Source organism: Capricornis sumatraensis, chromosome 13 (assembly GCF_032405125.1).
Source record: "Capricornis sumatraensis isolate serow.1 chromosome 13, serow.2, whole genome shotgun sequence".
Taxonomy (NCBI): Eukaryota; Metazoa; Chordata; class Mammalia; order Artiodactyla; family Bovidae; genus Capricornis; species Capricornis sumatraensis.
This window is the reverse complement of record NC_091081.1, coordinates 40,143,204-40,170,651: the sequence shown is the minus strand read 5'-3', so window position 1 is coordinate 40,170,651 and position 27,448 is coordinate 40,143,204. Positions and strand designations below refer to the sequence as shown.

General features: G+C 35.1%; 1 protein-coding gene across 2 annotated transcripts in view; it reads right to left on the bottom strand.

The window, feature by feature from the left end:
* Positions 1 to 27,448, bottom strand: part of MMS22L (MMS22 like, DNA repair protein) — a 120,762-nt gene that overhangs the window by 86,810 nt on the left and 6,504 nt on the right. The window contains exons 4-10 of one of the 2 annotated variants that reach the window (XM_068985390.1): positions 23,501 to 23,588; positions 23,228 to 23,405; positions 20,749 to 20,839; positions 19,053 to 19,188; positions 17,521 to 17,629; positions 14,764 to 14,937; positions 6,173 to 6,235 (exon numbers count right to left, since the gene is read on the bottom strand). In XM_068985390.1, coding sequence (XP_068841491.1) covers positions 6,173 to 6,235; positions 14,764 to 14,937; positions 17,521 to 17,629; positions 19,053 to 19,188; positions 20,749 to 20,839; positions 23,228 to 23,405; positions 23,501 to 23,588 — 839 coding nt within the window. Of the gene's footprint in view, positions 1 to 6,172; positions 6,236 to 14,763; positions 14,938 to 17,520; positions 17,635 to 19,052; positions 19,189 to 20,748; positions 20,840 to 23,227; positions 23,406 to 23,500; positions 23,589 to 27,448 lie in introns of both variants that reach the window. The other variant, XM_068985389.1, reaches the window with a different exon arrangement.

The following is a 27,448-nucleotide window of genomic DNA, read 5'->3' as shown; positions in this document are numbered from 1 at the left end:
TTAAGTCAGAGATAGTCAGGAACCATATCTCATTTAAGGCTTTTCAGGTCACAATCAGAAGTATGGACTGTATTTTAATTATGTTGGTAAACCTTTACAGGACTGTAAACACAGGGGTGACATGAAATGAATGTTTCAAAAATGCTACACTGGATCAAGCAAGATGACAACAGCAGATAAGAACAGAGGTATAAGATCAGTTAGAAGAGCTGAAAGAGAACTTCCAGCGTAACAGAAAAGCAGACAAAGGTTAAGTACAAAGCAGACATGCTGGAAATGTGAAGGTGCCTGGGAAACAGTATGCTTTAAGCAAAGAAGTTGAGTGGATTCAGTATTGTCTCTTTTCAACAAAGGTACGTGGTTATTTCATTACAGAAGATTAAAATGTCTCCTTTTTTCTACTTCCTTCTCCTCCCACCAACTAAAAATTCTAGGAGATAATTGTGAAACTGTAAGATTAAGACAGGCAGACAATTTTAGAGTTATGTTGATGGAATTTGTGGATGACTTATATTAAGGTATGAAAGAAAGATAGCAATTAAGGGGAATTCTTAAGTTTTGGCTTAAGAAAATGGATTGATGGAACTACTTCTTAAAGTGGCAAAGAACAGGGAGGGAACAGATGAGAGAGTGCACAGGGCAACCAAGTAGAAATATTACACAGACAATTTATGGGTCTACAGCTCAAGGAAAAAGTCAGAGCTACTGATATAAATTTGGATATTACCTTCACACTGACGGGTTTTAGAGCTAAAAGCCTAGATAAGATCAATCTAGGAAAGACTGTGGACAGAAAAGAGAAAAGAACCCAGAACTGAGAGCCTATTGCTTTTCCAAAATTTAGGTATCAAGAAAAAGGAGGCCTATAAGCAAAATACAATGAAGTAGGTAGGAAACCAGGCATCATGGACTCTGAGAGAAGTATTTCAGAAAGGGAAGGGGATCACCACTTTCTGTACAAAGTTACATACTTTCATGGACACTTCACACACAGTTCTTACCTTCCTATTTGCCTTCAAGTCTATGAGTTCCCTAAGGGCTGCAATAATTTTCCCTAGGCCTAGTACAGTGCCTGCTTCACCAAAGAGACTCCGTAAATGTTTTATCAACAAAACAGATTTGAGTTCTAGTGTTGCTTTTCATCAAGTAGCTCTGTGGTTTAGGGAAAGATATTTAGTTCCTCTGATAATTAAACTCATTTAACCCTCACTGGTCACTAATGTTCTTTGATTTTATCGTGAAACTATTAAACTAGATGTAGGTTTATTCACATGACACACTACTGATGTGAATTAAAACATACTAATTTAATTTTGTTGCAAGATTAAAAAGTGAATTACATGAAAAAAGTGGGTTCGTTTTGAAGAGTTTTGTATTGCTTTGTTTGGTATCTGAAAATCATTTTACATGTAAAATTCACAAAAATTTATTTTATTATAAAAATTTATTTTATTTTAAACCATAAAAATATACAAAGTTTGGGGGAAAAAAAAGGTTAAATACCAAGTATGTGTCTGATATTCTATGATGTTTTACATGTTATTCATGTATGTCTCATATCATCTCAGTTTTACTACATTCATTTCCCAAAAAAAAAACCAAAAAACAAAAACGGGTTGAGGTACAGAAATTATAAATGGCTTACCCAAGTGCATATGGGAAGGAGTTAGGACTCATGACTCCAAAGCTTGTTAGACATACTATAATACACCACCTTCCAAAAACATGAGGGAAAAAAAATGAACATCTAATCGACACCAGATTTGATCAAGATTGCTCTTAGTGACCAGAGCAAGATTTGAATCAAAGTTTGTGAGACCAAACCCCATGCTCTTTCCATTGCAACCAATCAAGAAGAAATTAAATACAGTATCCTGGGGGATTTTTCCTTTTTTTTGTTGTTAAGGAAAGGAGATAAATTTCCCATCCTTTTCTTGCTACTGGCTACAGATTAAAATGAAAAGAACTGTCTTATAAAATACCATGTTCTCCACAGTTCTGGCAGGGTAAGTCAGTTGCGTGTGACTTGAAAAGTAAGTTTCTTTTTTTAATTAATCACTGTATTTGTTGTAAAGCACATTCTCATGTTTTGTATATTCATCCATTATTTTGTTTTGAACCATGTTCCCTTAGTGCATCTTAAAAATTTCCATTTAAAACTGTGTAGGTGGGCGCACATCGGCTGAATTAAATGATCTGCCCATCTTCAAGTTCAGAAAGCCAAAGAGATAAGAATTTACAATAGAAGCAGAGGAGCCAACAGACATCTTAGTTCAAATTCATAATGGAAAAACAGCTGAAATATGGTGAGGAAGAATGTTTGAGAACATCTGAGTATATTAATTTCTTCCTACCTTACATTTTTCCCATCATAAGACTTACTGGAGGGAGAGAAGATCACAAAAACAAATTTTAAAAAGTGGAAAATTGAGATAGTTGCTTTCCACAAGTATTACCAAAACAGATCTTACAAATCAAAGTACATTACTAATCAAAGACATAAGAGCAAAGAAGTTTCAAAAAAGAAAGTTTTAAAATAACAACAACAACAAAAAGCAGAGCTTTATTAAGAATCTTACAAGGTCAAGTGTTTTGAGGGAGTTTGGAATGACGGACTTCCCTCGTGGCTCAGATGGTAAAGCATCTGCCTACAATGTGGGAGACCTGGGTTCGATCCCTGGGTTGGGAAGATCCCCTGGAGAAGGAAATGGCAACCCACTCCAGTACTCTTGCTTGGAAAATCCCATGGGCAAAGGAGCCTGGTAGGCTACAGTCCATAGGGTCACAAAGAGTCGGATATGACTGACAGACTTCACTTTGGAATGACTAAAAAACACATAAGAAGATTCAAATTCCAGCTTCGCCACTTCCTAGCTAGCTGAGTGAACCTGGACAAGGCTTATTCTGTGTCCCAGTTTTCCTAATGCCTAAAATGGGACTTCACAAGACTGTCGTAAGTGGAAAATGTACATTTAGTGTCATGGATAGTGCTCACACAGCGACAGCTGTCGCTTTGAATGAATTTTTTTAGCTGAAACATTTAGTCTTGACAATCATATAATAAAGGCAACACATTCACACTACTGTACCTTAAATGGACATATTTTAATTTTGTGAGTGTTGAAGCCAAACTCTACCTAAACCAAGAATTTTGATTAACATTATCTAAATCCACGCTCTCTAATTTTTAATAAACCAGAAGGCCAGTGGGGCTCTTTTCCATGTAGATTCAAACCTACCTATCTCAAATCCAGAGCCCACACTACTCAATTTCTACATTTATCACAAGAACCTGTGGGCTCTCTGGGTGTCTCATCTCAGCTGAATGAGTACATATAAACTATTCATATAAAAAGCAGTCCTAGAATACTCCAGTGTCTGCTGCTGATCTCTCAGTCCTTTCAAAAATGGTATCTTCCTAGAACTTTTATTTTGAAAGATCAAATGCAGGCATATTAAATTTGGGTATATTCCATGCACCAAATTGTTTTACTGAACTAAAAATAAAAACAATTTTTAGCTTATTTTATAGAAATGGCAATATAACAACTGGGGGTTTGTTTTTTATGCATAACTAACTTGCCTATCAGAAACCACCTGGAGAATAAAACTTATGTTCAAGGTAAATAGTAACTGTCAGTCTGATGGGATTTTATCAGGATTAGATAAAGAGAGTTAGTGGCTTCCCTGGTGACTCAGTGGTAAAGAATCTGCCTGCCAATGCAGGAGACATGGGTTCGATCCCTGGGTCAGGAAGATCCCCTGGAAGAGGAAGAGGAAGAGGCAACCCACTCCAGTATTCTTGCCTGGAAATCCCATGGACAGAGATGCCTGACGGGCTATAGTCCATGGGGTCACAGAGAGGCTGACATGACTCAGTGACTAAACAAAGAGTTAAGACTTCAAATCCCAGTCAAAATGCTTCTGTCCAAGAAACACAGTAATTCTGGATTAGTAATTAAAAGACTGACCCACATTATTCAGAACTAATCATATTCTGAGTTTTTTAGCCTTAAAACTCTCATTATTATTTGACAAATAAAAATATTTTTTAAATATTAGGCTTGCTTAGGATTTCTCCTTGCACCCCTTCATGACCTTTGAAAGAAAACTGTTGTGAACTCAGAAAATAATGAGGCTTTATTTAAAAAGTGGCATAAAACTAAAAACGTCCCTTTTCATATGAAAATAATGATGCTGCAAAGGTAGAACAAATGCTTACTGTTAGCATTCACAAATATTACACAGGATTACCTCATAAGAACTTTCCTAGAGCAAATACTTAACTGTTCAGTTTAAGCAAAATTGAACAATATATGTCCTCTTTACTAACAAAGCTCAGTGTCTGTTTCTGGAAGATTCTCTACGGCTACAAAAAGATTTGGAACATTATTTGCTTAATCAAAACTACAGCGGAATGCCCACCAATTTTATTTGAAGACTGCTGTATATGTAAAACATTTTTTTTTTTTTAACACTGCAAACAGACTCTTTCTTTCACAGTTGGAGACGAAGTCAAAGCACACGAGCATGGTCAGATTTTAATTTACCTCAATGGGGAAAAACAGATAATCAAACTGATAGCTCTATCCAAACACATTATTTATTCTTTATGACCACCTACTGAACCCACAAAATTGGTTTCAAGAACTCCAGCAAGTTGTCCTATACTACTTATAAAATCTAATTTGATACAATCAAGGCAAGACAAAATTGAGATTACTCAAGAGAATGGACCGCTTTTTTCTAAATATTACAATGACCTCCTCTCTCAAAAGACAGATATTTCTTTGACTTTATGCTAGACCTAAATTCACAGAGAAAGTTTCTTAGATGAGCTGTACTATCCTTGCTTCTAGGGTGATTGGCTTGGCCCAGTTCTCTAAGGTCTTCCCTGGTTTTATCACCGAAAAGTCCCACATCTTGGGATATCCCCAGCCAGGTAAATCCACATGGTCAGTCTACCTCCTTACAAGAATTAGGGATGTAGCCTCACAACAGTGTTAGCAGATACCATTAAAAGACTGATGATGTAAATAATGGCCACTTTTTAGGGATTCCACACATTCTTGAAGTAAAAAAAAAACACATGTCTGAAACTTTGAGCTACTAAAATCAGTATGTTCTCAAAAAGAACAGAGAAAGCCAATTAAAATGATACAAAAAAAGAAACAACAATTTTTACAATGGTTAAGATAACAGCTCTTTTGCTTCTGATGCAACTGATATATTCAGAGTTCTTTGGCATTCTAATCTAGAATTCTTAGTTCATAACTAGAAATTTTATAATAACTAAATATACTTATGTTTTTACCTAAAAAAAATAAGATTAATGATAATAGGGAAAAAAAATTTTAAGCCATTAAAACGATTTTCAAAGATATGGGTAAAAAATAAATGTGTATGTCTATGTGTAGCAGTCTTGTACTACTTTATTTTTTATTCCTCTTCAGGTTTTTAACAATCCTCATTTCTTAAGAGAAAATGAGTCTATTACCCAAACTTAAAAAAATACTAAAATTTCCCTTTAAAATCTTACATAAACAACTTATGCCACAAAACTTTACAGAACTATAATACAATAAGTTTAAAGATGTGATGAAGAGCACACTTAAAACTATTTTAAAAGAAGGTCAAATCTGACCTCTGGGCCATGAAGCACTGCATTAACAGTTCTGCAGAAAGAAAAATGATAAGCTATGAAATGAGGGCTCAGAAACTGGGACCTTATCAGTCAGAGTATGATTCAAGCCTGTAAGACAAATTGCTCAGCAAGGCAAGTCACCTTCCTGCTGTGACGAGGATACAGCTGAATTTCCAATGCCACTGACTATCTCCCTCATCGTGTCTCCTAGACTTGATATCATACAGTCAAGGAATGGCTGATTCTGAAGCTTCTGCTCCTTATTTTGAATACATTTTGTCAAAGTCACCAACTACGATAATTATCTTTGCCCTTTAACTGGCAACTCAGTGTTAAAATAAAAATCTTCAAAATAAAAACTACTGTACAAAGACTCTGCATTAACAAAGAATGATGATTCTTAGCTCGAGTTTCTAATAAGTAAACCAAGTTTGTTATTTAAATCATTTTAAGGGTTTGATTGGTTCTTAAAATCTGTAACATAAAAATTTAGCAAAGCCCACAAACCATCTCACTTTAAATGTGTACCTGAACACTGATGGACTTTTTCAGCAGTTCTTCTACAAAATTCCAATTTGATTCCATCTGTCTCTAGAAAGGGAGAAAATATTGCATTAAAATTATTGCCCTTAAATACTCCAATTATCAGGAGTTGTTTTATTACAGTGGTGCTTCTATAAAACTATAAACGTTTTAACAAATAGTAAACTATTGCTGTCAATTATCATCTAATAGGAAAAAAAAAATTTAAGTATATTTTAGAGTCTTTTACAACACCGAGTATCTTCCTTATTCTGTACTTTACTCAGTAGAGATTTTTACCTTTGTTTTATGCTGCTGCTGCTGCTGCTGCTAAGTTGCTTCAGTCGTGTCCGACTCTGTGTGACCCCAAAGACGGTAGGCCACCAGGCTCCCCCTATGCTAACGGCCTCAAAATGGTCTACTCTAGTAAAAAAGTAACTAAAAAAATTATTGTAAAACAACTTTTACACATTTGATACCTCATTTAGCCAGTGGTCACTTACCAGGTAATCTCAACTATCCAGAAGCCTCTACAATAAAGAAGAAAGATAAAAACAATGCAAAAAGCCAACATATTTCACAAAGGCTAAGCAATGAGAACAACTCTACTTTTCCCAAGGGAAAACCTAGAGGAACTTTTCACAGGATACCTGGTTCACTTGATTCCCAGGTAGATCAGTGGTAAAGAATCTGCCTGCAGTGCAGAAAAACCAGATTTGATCTCCGGGTCAGGAAGATCCCCTGAAGGATAAAATGGCAACCCACTCCAGTATTCTTGCCTGGAGAATCTCATGGACAGAGGAGCCCAGTAGGCTATAGCCCAAGGGGTCACAAAGAGCTGGACACAACTGAGCATGCATGCTACTTCACTTGATATTCAGTTCCTGAATATCTGGATATGTGGATACCGGTCAAAACCAGAAGCAAAGAAAGTACATTCACAAAGATGCAAATCACAGCTAGTTTCAAACAAGGGAAGAACAAAAGGTGCAAAAGCAAGCCTGAGACCTTAGAAAGCTAAGCCAGAGGCCTTAAAGAATAAAGGCAAAGAGTTTCCTCACACCCTCCTATCCCTTTTATAGCACCCATGCTGTTCATAAGGATGAACTCCAGTGACCAATAAAAAGTTAAAGCACATTCAGATTTTAAGTGGCTGGATAATGCTCATATAAGATGGATGCTAACTATAAGAAATCACTGAACAAGTATTTCCTTAATAAAGGTGCTTAGTGACTGTGGTAGCCGGCTCTAAGACAGCCCCTAGTGATCTCTGCTTCTTGGAATTCATGCCCTTATTCAATCCCCTCCCACACTGCACCAGAGTTGGTATGTTAATACAAGAATACCAGCACTAACAGTACTGAAAGAATGTCAGTCCCAAGATTAAAGGACACTGAAGATTCTGTCTTAATGACAATCTCTCTCATTGACTCCTGGGAAAAGTTATGCTAAGAACAGTACCAAAGAGGCTCACATGATGGGTAATTAAGGCCTTCTGTCAAGGTTAGCAAGAAGAGAAGTAAACCCTCCAGCCCCAGAGATTGAGGTCCCAGGGGACAGCTTGATTCCAAACTCAGGAGATTCTGAGCCACAACAACCCACCTAGGCTTCTACTAGATGTCACACCCTCAAGAACTGTGTGAGATGTTCATTCTTTTAAGGGGCAAAATTCTGTTACACATCAGTAGATAACTAGTATTGTACAATGATCTAGTTTTTAGAAAGGAATTATTGGTTTTCTCAAATATATTTATGTAAATAAAGTACATGCAAAATATTTATCAGGAAAAAACATGTAGTACAGAATTTGCCCTGGACCAAAGAGAACTACATGGACATCCTCAGATGGTCAATATTGAAATCAGATTGATTATATATTCTTTGCAGGTGAAAACAGAGAAGCTCTATACAGTCAGCAAAAACAAGACCTGGAGCTAACTGTGGTTTAGACCATGAGCTCCTTATTGCAAAATCAAGACTTAAATTGAAGAAAGTAGGGAAAACCACCAGACCATTGAGGTATGACCTAAATCAAACCCCTTACGATTATACAGTGGAAGTGACAAATAGATTCAAGGGATTAGCACTGATAGAGTGCCTCAATAACCTATGGATGGAGGTTTTTAACACTGTACCGGAGGGGGTGATCAAAACTATCCCAAACAAAAAGAAATGCAAAGAGGCAAACTGGTTTTTGGAAGACGTTTCACAAATAGGTGAGAAAAGAAGAGAAGCGAAAGGCAAAGGAGAAAAGGAAAGATAGAGTTCCAAAGAATAGCAAGAAAAGATAAGAGCTCTAAGTGAACAATGCAAAGAAATAGAGGAAAACAGAATGGCAAAGACAGGAGATCTCGTCAAGAAAATTGGATACCAAAAGAACATTTCATGCAAAGATGGGTACAACAAAGGACAGAAACAGCGAGGACCTAACAGAAGAAATTAAGAAGAGGTGGCAAGAATACATAAAAGAACTGTACAAAAAAGGTATTAATGACCCAGATAACCACGATGGTGTAGTCACTCACCTAGAGCCAGACATCCTGGAGTATGAAGTCAAGTGTGCCTTAGGAAACATTACTACAAACAAAGCTAGTGAGGGTGACTGAATTCAAGCTGAGCTATTTCAAATCCTAAAAGATGATGCTGTTAAAGTACTACAAGCAATATGCCAGCAAATTTGGAAAACTCAGCAATGGCCACAGGACTGGAAAAGGTCAGTTTTCATTCCAAACCCAAAGAAAGCAGTGCCAAATATTCAAACTACTGTACAATTGTACTCATTTCACATACTAGCAAGTTAATGCTCAAAATTCCCCTGCATACTGGCACACATTGATGCTAACAGTTTAGTTTCAAAAAACTAAAATCATGGCACCCAGTCCCATCACTTCATGGCAAACAGATGGAGAAACAATGGGAACAGTGACAGACTTGATTTTCTTAGGCTCCAAAATCACTGTGGATGGTAACTGCAGTTACAAAATTAAAAGACGTTTGCTCCTTGGAAGAAAAGCTATGACAAACCTAGCCAGTATATTAAAAAGCAGAGACATCACTTTGCAAACAAAGGTCTGTACAGTCAATGCTAAGTTTTTTCCAGTAGCCATATACGGATGTGAGAGCTGGATCATAAAGAAGGCTGAGCGCCCAAGAATTGATGCTTTCAAACTGTGGTGCTGGAGAAGAATAATGGGGAGTCCCTTGGACAACAAGGAGATCAAACCAGTGAATCCTAAAGGAAATCAACCCTGAATACTCATTGGAAGGACTGATGCTGGAGCTGAAGCTCCAGTACTTTGGCCACCTGATGCAAAGAGCTGACTCACTGGAAAAGACCCAGGATGCTAGGAAAGATTGAGGACAGGAGAAAAAGGCGGCAACAGAGGATGAGATGGCTTGATAGCATAAATGACTCAATGGACATGAGTATGAGCAAGTTCTGGGAGTTGGTAATGGACAGGGAAGCCTGGTCTGCTGCAGTCCATGGGGTCACAAAGAGTCGGACACAAGAGCAACTGAACTGAGCTGAGTCTCCACGTCCAGCCAACTAGGTAACCTGAAGCAATGCTCAGTTTAAGGATGTGTTTCACACCTTTATCACTATTCCAAAAGTTTCAAAGACAAGAACCAGCTGGCGAGACTGATTGTACTGATGATCCCTGCAATGTCCCAAAGTAATTATTCTCTTTAAACTATATTTGCTTTTTAAATAGGTAATTAAAATTGTAAGAGGTAACACTCATTAGGAGCAAGGCAAGGATACCTACTCTCATCACTTTTAACTGGAAGAAATCAACATTGTTAAAATGACTGTACTACCCAAGGCAATCTACAGATTACCTATCAAATTACTCATGCAATCCCTATCAAATTACTCATGTCACTGTTCACAGAACAAGAACAAAAAAAAAAATTGTATTTGTATGGAAACACAAAAGAACCCGAACAGCCAAAACAATCTTGAGAAAAAAGAATGGAACTAGAGAAATCATGTGCCCTGACTTCAGATTATCTTAGAGACCTATACTAATATTTTTTTTTTTAATGTGGTACTGGCACAAAAACAGAAATATAGATCAATGGAATAGGATAAAGTCCAGAAATAAACCCCCACACTTCTGGTCACCTGATCTATGACAAAAGAATATATAATGGAGAAAACAGCCTGTTCAACAATCAGTGCTGGGAAAACTGGGCAGCTGCATGTAAAAGAATGAACTTAGAACATTCTCTTAACACCATATACTAACATAAATTCAAAACGGAATAAAGACCTACATGGAAGACCAGATACCATAAAACATAGGAACACTCTGATATAAATCACAGCAAGGATTTTTTTGGATCCATCTCGTATAGTAATGGAAACAAAAACAAAAATACACAAATGAGAGCTAGTTAAACTTAAAAGCTATTGTACAGCAAAGCAAGCCATAAACACAATGAAATGACAACTTATAGAATGGGAGAAAATATTTGCAAACGATGTGACTAACAAGAGATTCATTTCCAAAATATACAAACAACTCACATAGCTCAATATCAAAAACCCAAACACTCAATCAAAAACTGGGCAGATGATCTATACAGACATTTCTCTAGAGAAGACAAACAGATGGCCAACAGTCACACAAAAAGATGCTCAATATTGTGAATTATTAGAGAAATACAAATCAAAACTATAATCAGGTATCACCTCACACGAGTCAGAACAGCCATTATCAAAAAGTCTACAAATAATAAATAGTGGAGAGGTTGTCGAGAAGAGGGAATCCTCCCATACTGTTGGTGGGAATGTAAATTGGTATGGTCGCTATGGAGAACAGTAAGGAGTGTTTAGTCTTTAAAAAACTAAAAATAAGAGTTACCATATGATCCAGCAATCCCACTCCTGGGCATATACCAGAAAAGACAAAAACTAATTCAAAAAAATACATGTACCTCAATGTTCATAGTAGCACTATTTATTACAATAGCCAAGACATGGAAGCAACCCAAACGTCCATCTACAGATGGATGGATAAAGAAGATGTTGTGTGTGTACACATACACACAGAGGAATATTACTCTGCCATAAAAAAGAATGAAACAATGCCATTTCCAGCAACACAGATGAACCTAGAGATCATACTAAGTGAAATAAGTCAGAGAAAGACAAATATTATATATCACTTACATGTGGAATCTTAAAAAAATGATACAAGTGAACTTATGACAAAACAGAAATAGACTCACAGACACAGAATACAAGCTTATGGTTACCAAAGGAGAAAGGGGGAAGATATAAACTCGGAATACAGGATTAACAGATACACACTACTACACATAAAACAGATAACAAGGATCTACTATATACCACAGAGAACTCTATGTTCAGTATCTTGTAATAACCCATAATGGAATGGAATATGAAAAAGAATATATGTAACTGAATCACTTTTCTGCACACCTCAACACTAGAAATCAACTATATTTCTAAAGAATAAAAGCAAAACAGATGCCTGGGGTTGTAAGAAGATAGCACATCTAAGTTGAGAGACAAGCATTAAACAAAAATATATGAATATATAAAGCCTCTAGAACGAAAAGTGAGATGCCAAATTTTTCTTATAAGCCAGTACTAAGCAATTGGCAAGTTTTTATTTAAATACACATACAGCTAATGTCTAGTTTACAAAAACTTTAAAAAAAAATTTAACCATATCTGAAATCGACCTAAAAAAGGGAAGATTTCACATTAACCTTCAGGGCAAAGCAGTTTACATTTAAAAACTGAAACATCTTTATGATTATCACAAGACTGGAGGTAGTTCTCTGCTGCAGAATATATGGCTAATCATTGTAGCTTTCTATCATCCTCTCACATCAGGTAATTCTTTAGTGAAATAAAGCATGATCAATGCATAACCATTTTCTATACCATAGCTGGCTATGCTAATACACCATAAGAAGAAAAGAAATTCAGATAATTTTCAAAACTCTTTAAGTAGATCTCGGACACAAATTAACATCCTATATAATCTCTGAAAGAATGAGTTAATATACCCTTATGATCAAAGATTAAAATAATTATATGATTTACAAACCAAATTGAGAAACTTTTGAGAAAAGGGGAAAAACTAACCAGATGTGGAATGAGGGGGAAATGGACACAAACTGGGATTGTCCCTGGCAAATTGATACACATGGTTACCTTCCCAGAGACCTATTCATAAGATGAAGTCCTCAGAAAGTCCCTAATATCGAGTTTATCTAAGTAATAAAAAATAGGTTGCTATTTTTTCTTAGTAGCAACTATTTTAATAGCTACTGTTTTTTAGTTGTACACAGTACAACCAGGATGGACCTCAGTCTCTTTACCTGTAAAATGGATATAATACTAATCTCTCGCCTACTTCATAACACTTCATTGAGATAAAAACCAAATAGTCACTCTGAGATATTAAATACTTTGCAAACGCAAAATGCTGAAGGTATCAACCCTAATGAAAACTATCATTAATTGGAGAGTTTGAGTTTTTCTTTTAAAGCCATTAAGAAATCAAGAAATGTTTGAAACTTTTTGAGGACTCATGAATAAAGGCAGAATCTATTTGACATATATACACATGTATGACACATCTTTATTATTTTTATTATATAAAAGTAGTTTTTTCCCCAAATACTCTGGCTCTCTTTTGGAGCAGGAAATGGCAACCCATTCCAGTATTCTTGCCTAGAGAATTCCATGGACAGAGGAGCCTGCCGGGCTACAGTCCATGGAGGTGCAAAGAGCCGGACATGGCTGAGCAACTAACACATGGTTCTCTTTCCTCTAAATCTCTCTACAACTTCTACATAATTTTAAAGATTAAGATTTAAAAAATATGTATCTTGACAAAAGCAAATCATAAAAGAACTACTGGCAATATTAAAAGACAGACAATTCTAAATACAGACAATTCTTTCACTATCTTGATCCAGAACTAATAAAAGAAATAATGTCCTATGGAGTTCTCTGTATGAAACAGAAGAGTGATTTCAGCAATGGCAACTGAGGGTTGCACCAGTACAATTCAACACTACAATAGTAATAGTAATGATATATATTAATGTGGCTAGATTACCTACCATACTGGGAGTATGCGGGGGTCAGCATCAACCACTACTGCAATGCACTGCTTATTGAAGTAAGTGTTAGTGGCAGTTCCAGCAAGCATTAATAACTTGAAAGCATATTACTTGAAGAGGCAGCACAATTTATTTCATGAGTATCCTATCATGGGCACCTATTATTATGATAGCCACTCAACAGGAACTCACGAAGTGCTTAACTAATTGCCATATTCATTTACAGTGATTTAAAATCAGAAATATGTATTTGGAAGAATTATGGTAAGAGAAAGAAAAATGCTTATGCAAAGACCTTTGAATTATAGGTAAATTTTTTGAGTTCTTTGTTGTTCTAGTATTTTAATAACTAAAAGAAGTGAAACATAACCATATTAACTCCATTAAGATACTCAATAAGAGCACTTCTACAGTAATAATAGCATTTATCATTTTCCATACACCAGTATGGGAAGGACTCACAAGCATAAACAAAGGACATATGATCTTTCTCTAAGAAGCTCATTCTATTATTCTCTCTCAAAGAGTCAGTAAAATGCTTAAATACACTGAAACTGAGCAGTATATGGACTTGTCAGAGCACTTTCTGACTCAACATACTTTATCTTGGGCTCTCCTAAAGGATCTTTTATTACTAAGGGATACTTACAGGCCCTCTTAAGGCCCTTTCCATTTCTACAACACTATGTCAATACTAACTGACCCTCAAATTCCATGGATGATTTCTGGGCTCTGTCCAGTATTCCAAAAAGAGAAAAATAAGTGAAGTCCATCAAGGAACATGTGTCATAAAGCAGTGGTTTCCATACCTGATGGAGATTCACAGAGCTTTTCAAAAATAAGAATTCCCAAACTCCAGACCAGATTATAGTACTAAAACACAATCTCCAGATTTTAAAAAATCTGAATTTTTACAAGCTCACAGAGTAGGCCTGTTGATCAGACAGCTTTGTAATCATCCCCAGAAAAAAAGATCAATTTTGAAAATATAGACACATTGGTTTCAAGATTCTAGATGCTTACTTTATGGAACTAATGGGTTTATACAATACTATACTACTTTTGAAGATGGAATAAGTTATATACAAATAAGATTTCAAATGAATACATCAACCAGCTGGTTTTATTTCATAGTGCTTTTTAAATGAAAAAAAAAAAAAGTTTCTAACTAGAAATTAACATACTAGTTAAAATCTGTCTTTTCATTTGAAGTAAACTTCATGATTGTTTAACAGATTAAAGTATCTTCCCCCAAAACTTCTCTAACTCATTTTTGGAGATGGAGGCTTTCCCTTTGGCAATCTTAAGAGATTTTAGTTATCACTTTTTAAAGATTTAGAAAGATCCAACATGTCTCATTTCAAAAGCTAAATTTATTTCTGTAGGATTATAGTCTGATTTTTATTGTTTCTGCTCACTTTCTAATTTGTTTACCAAAAAGATATATTAACAATAATTTAAGAAAGTTTAAAAAAATAAAACCTTACCATTTCATCTGGTGTTCCATGGCGATCGAACTGATAAAATGATGCTACATGAGTAATAATCCACCAACTAAAACCCAATGGGTCCCTGGGCTGGACTGTAAGCACAGATCTTCTTTGGTCATTTGATTTTTCAAAAAGTGTTCTGAGTAGTTTATTCAACCAGTTCCAAAATGACTATGGAAACAGAGGTATTATGATTCAGTTAAATTCAGACACTGATCCAGAAACCTTGATTTGGGTTGTTTCCTTCATATTTATAAGGAAATACAAAAGAATACAAAATACATATGTAAAACTTAGAGAACAATAAAAATACCCAGGTTAAAAATTAGAAAATGACTAGCTCTTGCAACTCCCACAAATCACATCTTCTTCTCCCATCCAGGGATAACCATTATTCTGACTACTATATCATTCCCTAGTTTTATAAGTTTTGCCACTTAAATATACAAGCCTTAATTAGACATTGTTTGGCTTCATCTTTTTTTATGTGTTTGTATTCTTAAGTAGCTTTGTTTCTACTCTTTGATAACCTGATATATATCTTTTCATAACTTTTACTATCAGTTCCAAATTCTTCTGAACTTTGTTTTAGATTCTCTTATAAACAGCCTACAGTCTTTGACAGTATATGTTTTAAATGAGCAATCAGTAGTCCATTTGCAGTTACTGTAATGACTCAAATTTAGTTTTAAATCTACCACCTTATTCCGTATTTCTATTTATACACCTACTTCTTCCATCTACACCTTCTTCCTGCCTCTTTTGGGCTGACAATTTCACTATTTTCCCCTTTATCATGCTGTTTAAGTTAAATAATCTACTTTGTCTTTTAGTGATACCCTAAAAACAACAGCATACATTCAAATATCTCGGTAAGTTCACGTATATCTTGCTTTTCTCTTGGACTAAACAAAGGCTTTAAAATACTCTCATTTATGCCCCACCCAATTTATAAGCTAGTATTACTGTGTACTTTATTTCTTAACCCCACTCAATTATAATTTATACAGAACATTTACCACTTTCATTACTCTCTTCCTTCCTATAGCTCAAATACCCTTCCTTTTCACTTTGGCATTATTATTATTCTACTAAATTTATCTTTCAGGATTCCCTTTAATTTTGCTTCATTGAAAACTGTTTCATCCAAGTCTTGAAAGATTGTGCTGGATGAAGAATTTTGTGTTGAAAATTAATTTGTTTTAATAAAATGATGATACCATTCCCACTGGCCACTATGGCTGTTGAGAAATCAGCTGCCAATCTGATTGCCATTCTTTTCAAAGCAGCATTTTTCTGTCAGAATGCTTTTAATCTCTTCCGTCTCCAATGTTATTAAAATTTAAGTTATTATTAAAATTATATAGAATATTTTCACTGTTCTAAAAGTCCCCTATGTTCTGCCCACCCCTAGAAGCCAATGATCTTTTTACTCTCTTCAGTTTTGGCTTTTAAAGAATGTCATGTAGTTGGAATCATACATTGTATAACCTTTCAGACTAGCTTCTTTCACTTAGTAATATGTATTTAAGGTTCCTATGGCAACCCACTCCAATATTCGTGCCTGGGAAATCCCATGGACAGAGGAACCTGGTAGGCTACAGTCCATGGGATTACAAGAGTCAAGACACCACTGAGTGACTAAACCAATACCATCTCCACTATCATGTCTTTTCATGGCTTGATAGCTCATTTCTTTTTAGTGCTAAATTCCATTATCTGAATATACCACAGTTCATCCATTTACCTAGTGAAGGATATCTTGGATGCTTCCAAGTTTTGGCAATTATAAAATAATTGATAAATGAAGCTGCTATAAATATTTATGTGCAGGTTTCTGTGCTGACAAGAGTTTTCACTGGGTAAATACTAAGGAGCACAACTGTTGGATCAATATGTTAAGACCATGCTAAGGTTTGCAAGGAAAGGGCAAAATGTCTCCCAAAGGGGCTGTACCATTCTATATCTCTACCACAATGAATGAGTTTCTATTGTTTCACATTCTCAACAGCATTTAGAGTTGTCAGTGTTCCCAATTTTGGTTGTTCTAATAGGAATGGTATCTCTGTTCTTTCAGTTTACTTTTCCCTGAATTTGTAGTGTCTTTAAAGAAATTCAAAGCTCAGTTGAGCTTCTGACTCAGAGAGCGACAGAGTTTTTTAAATTTATGGATAAAGTCTTGAAAATGTATATAGGAAGAAATCATTCTGAACTCCTAACTGAATAAGAATATAGAAACCACTTTCTTTAAGTATCATTTCACAATTAATTATTTGTTTACATCTGCATATGGCTATTTCTCTTTTCCCCCTAATTCAGAACACTTGAAATAAAATAAAATCCCATTCTGAAGACCTGATTCAAAGTGAGGTAAAATAAAATTTGCCACCTTCCCCTTTGTGTTTTTCTTGCTCCCTCCTTGAAATAAGATACTGTAAAATTGATTAATAAATCTAAATCTGCCTCATTTCCTGACTAAATGTTTCCTGACTTACAAGAGCATTTCAAAAGTATTTTAGCCTAACGGATTCATGATAGAAGAAAAAAAGAACTTGAGAAGATAAAATTATGAGTCAAATCTCATAACTGTCCTATAATTTTCATATTGCCAATTTAGGGTTAAAAATACAGTAAGTATTTAGTATTCAGTGCTGTTTATAAGGAAAACAACTTTGTAAGATTTTTCTTTGCCAAACCAATTGCAAAAATTCAATATAAGGGTTAGTAACAATAACTAACAGTTTTATAACTTACTTCCGAGAGAGACCATTTACTTCTGTGATTAAGGAGGTGAATGAGTAGAACCCATAGTTCTTTAATGCATGGACACGGGCAATGGTGACTCATTAATGCCTCAGAAGGCCTAACCTTCAAAAAAGAACCAAAAAGAGTAAATTACAAGATAGCAGAATTTTACATGCCACATATCTCCCCTCAAATGTTTTAAAAGATTGATTTTGATGACTTAAAATTTATGCTCAATTACATAAAATTGCTTATAAAAAACATACTATTTCATTAACTTTTAAAATAAATTTCCATGTAAAAACAAAAGTACACAATGAATTTATTCCCAACTTAAAAAAAAAACCTGCTTTAACCATCTAGTCCAACGGAGAGCAAAGTTGTTCTGTAAAGGGCTAGATAGTAAATATTTGAGTCTTTAATAGTGAAATAGCCTTTGTTACAACTATCCAATTCTGCCATTGTTCTGCAACTTTAGTCATAGACAATGGATGAAAAGGATGGGAATGTGTTCCAGTAAAACTTTATTTACAAAAAGTTGATGTGCCAGATTTGGCTACAGGGCCATGGTTTCCAAACCTTGATCTAATCCATCAACCAAATAAAAAGATTTCTAAAAAAATGATTAGTTTAAATTCACTGTAATTGAGACTAAAATTTTTTATAATTAAGCAAAATTAGGAATTCATAAAGACTAGACAATTTTACCACTTTTGTAACAAACATACTCTCAATGCTCCTAAATATACCCTCAAGTGGCATACAAAGAATATGCACTATATTTTTAAGGACAGCCAGACTTCTGAAATTCATAATGTGTTAATTATTTCACATATTATACAATTTTCTAACATAACATAGTAAAATAATCATCAAGATATTACTTTATCATATCTAGTTAACCTACTAATTACATTATAAATACAGACTAGATTTAGACAATACATAAAACATGATCTAAATTTTAAAAAATTAAAAATCCCAGTTTCCCATAGGTAACAGTTATGCTTGTAACCTGAAGTTTAGACAGTCAACAGATTTCCACTGACTGAAAATAAATGTATACCATAGCACTATTAAATCACTGCTTTAAGCACTACAATAAGTAATTTAGTAAAAACATTTAATGTCCTCCAATTCTAGACCTTTCATGAAAACAAGCAAACAAAACCACTCTTTAAATGTGTCAACTAACTTTAGCTAAGTACTCATTTATTTTGTTATATATAACAATAGATTATTAAAGGACTGGTCTCTATTTGAAGGGAAATTTCCAATCATCATAAACACTGTCTTATTTATTTGACCAATAGAAAAGTGTTGTTTTTTTTTTTAAAAAAAAAAAGCTCTAAAACACTAATTCTAGCCTCTTTTAAATGTTTACCTCAAATTCCTTCCCCAACCAACTTCCAAATAAAAGTAATATAAAATTAGAATTAAAAAGTCAATCATTTTAGGTTAAATTCTTATAGAACAAACCACACTCATTAAGTACTGACTATTGTCATTAAATACCAAAAATGCAAATAAACTCTTAAGGCATTACCTTGTCATACCTGTTGAGGGACAGGTTTATTAAATCACGAAGAAGATTTTCACAATGTTCTTCAAATAAGCTGACATTGGTTAAATTGTCACCTGCCAGATTCATAAACTGATGACTATATACAACTTGTTCTAAAAATGAAATAAATTATGTTTAAAACTACAGCAGATTTTACTAATTCAGAAGGAAGAAAGTGACTGTACACCTTTAAATTAACATAACAAAACTGCAACAGAAACAGTTAAAAGAAATTTTTTTCTGCAAATAAAAGTTAAATGTGAAAACAATTCCTTTCTTATATGAGCAGTGATGTTTCAATCCTCCCAAGTACCATTTAATAGATTTTCTTTCCTTAATATGGCCATCTAAAGAGCAACAATGCAACAAAAGAAAAAAAATACAAGGTAAATACTAGAAAATTTTACCTATATTTCTAACCAATAATGCCTTTAAAACATTTTTCTTTTAATACTGATAAACTAACCATGTGTAATTGTTTTTTGGCACGAAAGAGAGCAAACCAAGGTAACAGATAACAAAATTTGTACCTGTGTCAGAATAAGTTCACCTAACTATTGCTTTAAAAAATATTATTTGAAGTAGAGTCAACATGAGAGAGGAAATGACATTTGTGTATACGATTCTATGTTCATATGTATCCATGTAAGTGCTCATGCATACACACGTATACATATATGTATTTTTGCATTAACTCATTTGAAAAATGGGTACTGAGGTATAGAATGTCTTTATAACCCAAATAATTAATAATTTACAACTAGATAATATTTATAAAGACCAAGAATAAACAGGCAACATGTGAAATAAAACTTTACCATCCATAATATATACAAACTACTTCAAATTAAAGAAAAACAGGAAAGAGTGAAACAAAAAATAATGCAACATATGTTTTGGAAAATATAATGAACAAATTAATAAAGCAAATATAAAGACAATAAAATTAAAGATGATCAACTTCACTGATAATCAGGAAATTGCAAAACAGATTCAATATCATTTTTCACATATAAGTTGGCAAAAAATAGAAATAATAGCTACTACTGGCAAGAGTATGAGGCAAAGATATGCTCATGGTTAAGTGTATAAAATTGGGGAAACTTATTCTACCACACCAGAGCAGCATACACAACATTAGAAGTGCAATATGCTACTTCAGTTCAAAAAACCTATTGTACAAAATGGCTTGCACCGATGTATATACACACAAGGATGCTCAGTGAAATCTAATTTGTAATATTAAAATAAACAGAAATAACAGAAATATTGAAAAAGAGTTGGCTAAAATTATGATAGGTCCATAAGATCTACAACAAATGAATCAAGTAAAACTGTATGTACTAACGTGAACAGATCTCTAAAAGCACTATTAAATCAAACCCTCCACAGAACAATATGACACCACTTGTGGCTAGAAACAAGAACAAAAACCCTACCTATATATGTTTCTGTCTATGTATACTAACAGTAAGTATGGATGGACGGATAAGTGGACCATTCTTTCCAGTAGTTATCTCTAGAAAAGAGAAGTTAAGACCTTCACTTTCTAGTGTTGTTACTGTTTGATTGAAAATAATAATAACTAGAAAGCACTTACTTGTATAATCTTAAACAATTTAAACATGTTTAGATTCAAAAAAAGGACATAAATCAGAAATCTATAAACTTACTCAATTTTTCACCAAGCATGTGAAGAATTTCCAGCACCAGCCAATGGATATCTAGGTGGAGATGCAGTAAATGCCATGATGGCGGGTAAAGCTGTGAATGATATTATCAACTGAGACTGAAAACTCATAATGCTTCATTAGGTATTTTATAGCATGTCACAATAATCTGCCCTAAGCACAAGTTAACCTACCACTATTCAAAAGTGCAAGGGAAACCTCTGTCTTGTTTGTTAAGAGGATTTTTTTTCACTAGAGATTATTTAAAAGCAGGATATAGGATATACTCTTAACTGATGTTGAAGACAGATGCACCTCGGGGCTGCATAGGAACAGATTTTCATAGTAAAGGTAGCTACCAACTAAGAGATATCCTACTACAGCTGCAAACCAGTAAATGAATTTTTTTTAAACACCATTTTCATGATTTTATTTTAGACTTTAGCCAGGAAATATGGTTTGAAATGTAATGAGTACCTAGGAACGTCCATAAAATATTTTAAGAAGAAATTTTAAGTCATTTAAGACACTACTGTCACGTCCATAAAGAAACTAAAGTTGAAAGTGGTGAAGAAATTTACCCCTCAATTCATTCCTTAGGATTCAAACCTAATTCTATTCGATTCAAAAGCCAGTGCTCTTTACTGTGCTGTGCAGGTTATCAATAAATTTTCTCCAATCAACATTTTGATTCACTAAAATACAATGATTCGTACTTTTTTATTAAGACATCTAAGAATGATGGAGAGGGATCTTGCCTTATCAAACACACAAACAAAACAAAACACTAGTAAAACAACACTGGCTCAGGAATAGATAATAAACTGCAAACACAGGAAGAGAGAAGTGGACACATTCAAATCAGTGGGGAAAACGCGGGTCATTCAGTAGGAGTCAGGATGATTAACTTATTCATTTGCAAGATACTAGATTTCCTACTTCAAGGTATATTTTTTAAAAGATGAATTAGAGATAAATGTTAAAAAAAGTATGTATTTTACAAGAGCATAGGAATTATATTAAAGAAAAAATTGATAAATATAATTTTACAGAAAAAATGATGTACCTAGCACGTCAGCTTAATTGTTGAAAAAGATAAATGAAAATATTTGTAATACATAATACCAAGAGATAATATTACTAATTTTTTAAAGTCCCTTAAAAAGAATAAAAGACAGATGTTCAACTAGGAATACCAATTAAAGCATTTTCTTGAGTATGAGAAAGGGCAAAACGTAAGAAATACGTAAAGTCTTGAAAGATGCTATTTCATGATTTTTTGGTTTTGCTGATGTTTCAGAACAGTATTTCAGTATATGACTTTTTTGTTTATGTGCTGGTGATTCCATTCAAGTAACCTATATATTTTCAACAAGTCTGTCTAATTAAAAGCCTATGAAAGGTAAAACTTAGTTTGAGGACCCCTGCATGCATCTTTTAATTTCTGCTTCTAGATAAATTATTTTTATTTTTCTTAAGCATTCAATGGATATTCAGAAAATAAAAGCCAGTCCAATTTACAGAGACTAAAAAGGAAAATTACCCTCCTCGCAATCCACCCATGAATCTTTATTAATCGACATGATTAAAAACAATTACCTAATTGGTTTCTATGGATTAGATATATTCACCTGTGAAAACAGGTGGAATTCTATTTACTTTTATTATCACATATATTGATCCCTGAAAAGCTGGGTTTTTAGTTGTTAAATTTCACAGAAATATAAACACTTTACTATACGTTATGTATTTTGGCAAAGACTCATTCCTAAAAGCTGAAGGAACTGGTGAAGTCAAAGAGAATAGATAGAACTCAGGAAATCCCATGGGGAATTATAATCTTACTCACAGAAGCTCACATTTTCCTATCGAGAATTTGTTCAATACATCTACAGGCTGGGTCATGCTAACAATACAATTTTTTAAAAAGCCAAAATTCAGAGAGAATAATTATCACAGACAGAAAAAAAATGGCAGGCATGGTCAAAACATTCATATTCTGAAAATATCTCAAAACCCAGAAAACATAACAATGTGGTTTTGAAAGCCTAACTTTTTAAAGGTGATGATCTTAAATCTTCCGATAAAATAAAATAGGGTTTGCCCATACCTTGATCAATGGGAGAGAGGATACGAATTTCAGAACATAAAGGTTATTTTATTTGCTTTGAAACTTTTAAGCATTTGCACTGTTACAAATTAGAATAGCTATCAGTGATTCAACATAAATGATTTCTAAGCCCTTAATGCAGTTTACTTTATTCAATTCTCCCAATAACTCCAGGAAGCTAAACCAACTGAAGCAAGAGGTGCTATTTGCCCAATGGGACATAATTAATAGGAGGAGGAGCCAGTATTTCAACTCATGCAGTCTGGTCCAAGAACTACACCCTTGACTAATTTCCCTCGTTCTTGAATGAATATTATGTGTGAGAAGAAAACAAAAACTGATACTTCAAAAATTAAATGTAACAAATCAAACCTTAGTGTGGTTTTGATTTACAAATGCTCCTGTATTCGTAGTGGGAAGTTCTGATAGGTGTCCTATATACAAGAGTAACCCATGAAGCTCATCAACCAACACTGAGGGAAGTTGTGCCTCCAAAGTCTCGTAGGGATGGACAGGAACATGACTTTCAGCACTGTGTACTCGCAGGGACCTAAAACATGATGAGATCCAAAAGGCAATTAGAGTCTGGATAAATTTGCATTCAGAAATTCATGTATTATTTGTATTACTCATCTGACGGCCTACCTGAAGATGAAAACTTTAACATAATGAAGAAATGTTACGCAGAGCTGCCTAATATTGTGTGCTTTGCAATGCAGCGTTGATATCTTCCCTAAAACCAAAATACGTAATGTTAATCATGGTTTAAAGAATCAGTGATCAGTGACAAAAAATTCTGTAAGCTGTATAAGCCAAAATTCTCTATCTTTTCATTTGTTTTAACTGATTCTCACTATCCTCCCGCCCTCCTCCCCTCAAAAAACTGCTCTTATTAAGGTCACCAATGAAACCAATGTTGTCCAATTCAATGACACCACCTGTCTTCAATTAACTTGCCCTTACAGAAGTATTCCCTACACCTGGTTCATCGATACCATATGCTGCCAGTCTTCCTTCCTCCTCACTTTCCTACAATTCTCATGTTTTCTCTGCCTTTGTTTTCTGGCTGACTCATTTTCCCTAGAGTGGTTATGAGTGTTTTGCACATAGTAACCACTCAGATAATTTTTGCTGATGTAAATACTGAAGTAAGGGAAAGATGGCATGGGTTCAGGCTGGATGAAAAACAGGAATAAGTGATAGGCAGCCTTACAAGTCATTATGAGTTTTGATTTCATGCTAATACAGTAGATGACCTTTCACTGGGTTCTGATTTAGGAGGAAGAGGAATTGATATATATTTAAAGCAGGTTTTGTACTCAAGATTATAGAAGGGCTAAGGAGGATGTGTTAAGAGACCTGTAGCAGTAATTCAAGAGATCACAGGAAAATGGATAGGTTAAAAGTATATTTTGATCATAAACCTACTGGGAATCTGATGGATTAGATGAGTTTAAAGGAAATGAAAGAGTCAAGAATGACTTATAGGCAACTGTTAGAATCAGGAAATAAGTGGAGAAAACATGGGCAGCATGAGCTGGTTTTGGAGGACATCATAGACGTACTCAGATTGAGCAATCCAAGGACAGACGTTAGGCAGTTTGACATGCAAAGCCTGGAATGCAAAGGAGACTGGAATGTTTCAACTTCTGGTGTTGTTACCATTTAGAAATAAAGGAACTGATGAGATGGTACATGTAGGAAAAGATGTACAGAGAGGAGACTCGAGGAGCCTGATTATTAGCAGCAGATCTGAGGAGGAAGGGGCTTCCCTGATAGTTCAGTTGCTAAAAAAAACCCGCCTGCAATGCAGGAGACTATGGTTCAATTCCTGGGTTGGGAAGACCCACTGGAGAAAGGATAGGCTACCAACTCCAGTATTTCTGGGCTTCCCTTATCGCTCATCTGGTAAAGAATCCTCCTGCAATGCGGGAGGACCTAGGTTGACCCCTGGATTGGGAAGATCCCCTGGAGAATGGAAAGGCTACTCACTCCAGTATTTTGGTCTGGAGAATTCCATGGACTCTATAGTCCTGCTGCTGCTACTGCTGCTAAGTTGCTTCAGTCATGTCCGAATCTGTGTGATCTCTGTGAGATCCCCCATCCCTGGGATTCTCCAGGCAAGAATACTGGAGTGGATTGCCATTTCCTTCTCCAACGCATGAAAGTAAAAAGTCAAAGTGAAGTCACTCAGTCGTGTCTGACTCTTAGTGACCCCATGGACGGCAGCCCACCAGGCTCCTCCGTCTATGGGATTTTCCAGGCAAGAGTAACAGAGTGGGTTGCCATTGCCTTCTCCGACTCTATAGTCCATGGGGTCGCAAAGGACACAACTAAGTGACTTTCAGTTTCGCTTTTGAGGAGGAGCCGAAATAAAAGAGGCAGGAAAAGGAGGAAAAGCAAACAAAACCCCTTACTATAGGCAACAAATTATTATTCATATTAAACATAAAGAAAAACCTAGTTTAAAATTTGTATTCAAATGAGCAAACATGGATACCATTTTGGCAAAACCAACACGAATGTAAGTGTAAACATACTGTGCATGTATCTGCTAAGTCACTTCAGTCGTGTCTGACTTTGTGCGACCCCATAGATGGCAGCCCACCAGGTTCCCCGTCCCTGAGATTCTCCAGGCAAGAACACTGGACTGGGTTGCCACTTCCTTCTCCAACGCATGAAAGTGAAAAGTCAAAGTGAAGTCAGTCAGTCATGTCCGGCTCTTAGCGACCCCATGGATTGCAGCCCACGAGGCTCCTCCATCCACGGGATTTTCCAGGCAAGAGTACTGGAGTGGGGTGCCATTGCCTTCTCCAGTGCATGTATCTAAGTATCAGCAAGTGCAATGCACTTCCACAGCTTAACTCTACTTTGCTTACAAAAGTCATAATAATCCCTCAGTGTCATAATTCTCAGCCCAAAAAGGCAGTACTCTTAAAAAAAGAACTGCTATGAACTGTTGCATCTAGCCAAAATGGGGTAAAGGAAATCACATTTACTCATCTCTCATCTTAAACTTAAGTATTAAGTATTCTTAAAAAAAAAAAAATCCATAAAACAAGAGTTTTCAGGCATTGGACAAAGGCAACACAAGACTGCTAATCCAGAGAGGAGATGAGTTCCAAGACTATACCAGCTTCCCACTAGAGACAGTTTGCAGGCTGCAGCACAGGGGCAGAGAATTCAGAGCCCAGATCACTGATTTTAGAAAACATGAGATCTGAGTTTAGGGAAGTCTAAATTTGCAGGGCAAAAGTACCAAAGAAGAAAAAAAAAATGCCTACACAAAAAAGAACCTGGAGATGTGTAGAGGGTCCCTTTTGAGTCTTTGACTAAGTACTGATCTGCAGGCCAGAGAAAAATACCAGAAAACAATTCCCTACAAAGCTTATGAAGATCAAGGAACAGCTTAAGTTCCCACCAAGAATTTTAAAAAAGTAATAAACCAGAAAAAATCCTCAGAAGCCTTACTAGAGCTGAATTAACATTAGACTAAAGGCTACTTTTTAAAAGTCCTAACAAAATTTACAAGCTTCAAAAATCCAATGGATTACAAGTACTCAACAATGAGCCAGGACAAAATTCAACACTAGTTTTAGGAATACAAGAAAATTCAGAAAGCAGCCATGAAAAGCTACAAAGTCCATCATACAAGAAAAAATTACTAAATGTTCAAAAAACCAGAATATATCCTAAAACTATGAGGAAACAGTCAATAAAAACAAACCCGGAAATGACAATGATGAAAGAATCTGTAGTTAAAGTTAAAAACAGCAGCTGTAGATATACTCCATATGTTAAAGACAGATTAAAAAAATACGCGAACAGAAATGGAAAACATAAAAAAAATCCAGATGAAATGTCTAGAGACAAAAAAATACAATGCTAAAAAGGAATAACATTAACAGCTATATTTAATACCAGGCAGCAGTAAAAATAATAATAACAACATTATATTATGTATACTATTCTGCCTCAACAGGAAAGCATTCCTTGGAGTATAATCAACAGGAGAACAAGAACCATGTGTACATCAGTAACTGACCCTAAGGGCTTTCTGGAGAGGGCTGAGGGCCAAGGGTTTATAGGAGTTTACTAACAAACCCCTGGTACAGCTTGCATGGGAGGGGTAAGCTGATGTGTGTGTGCTATGTGCTCAGTCGTGTCCAACTCTTTGCAATCTCATGGACTGTAGCCCACCAGGTTCATCTGTCCATCAAATTTTCCAGACAAGAACAGTGGAGCGGGTTGCCATTCCCTACTTTAAAGGATCTTCCCAAGCCAAGGATGGAACCTGCGTCTCTTGTATGGGCAGATTCCTTATCACTGCACCACCTGGGAAGCCCAAGCTGACACTGGTTAGTTTTCAATATTGCTAACCTGCCCAATAAATCTGTCATTGTTTTTTTTTTAAGCAACTAAAGGGGCCAAAATGCCAGTGTAACAAGTAACCATTTCAACAAATGACCCAGTAGTGATTTTAGGTCCATAACTGCTTTTCAAGGAATAATCCTGCATAATAAATGCCTTCCACAAACCCAATTTAATTGTCATTCTATATAGTAAAGGTATTTTCACTGTTTCCACTACAAT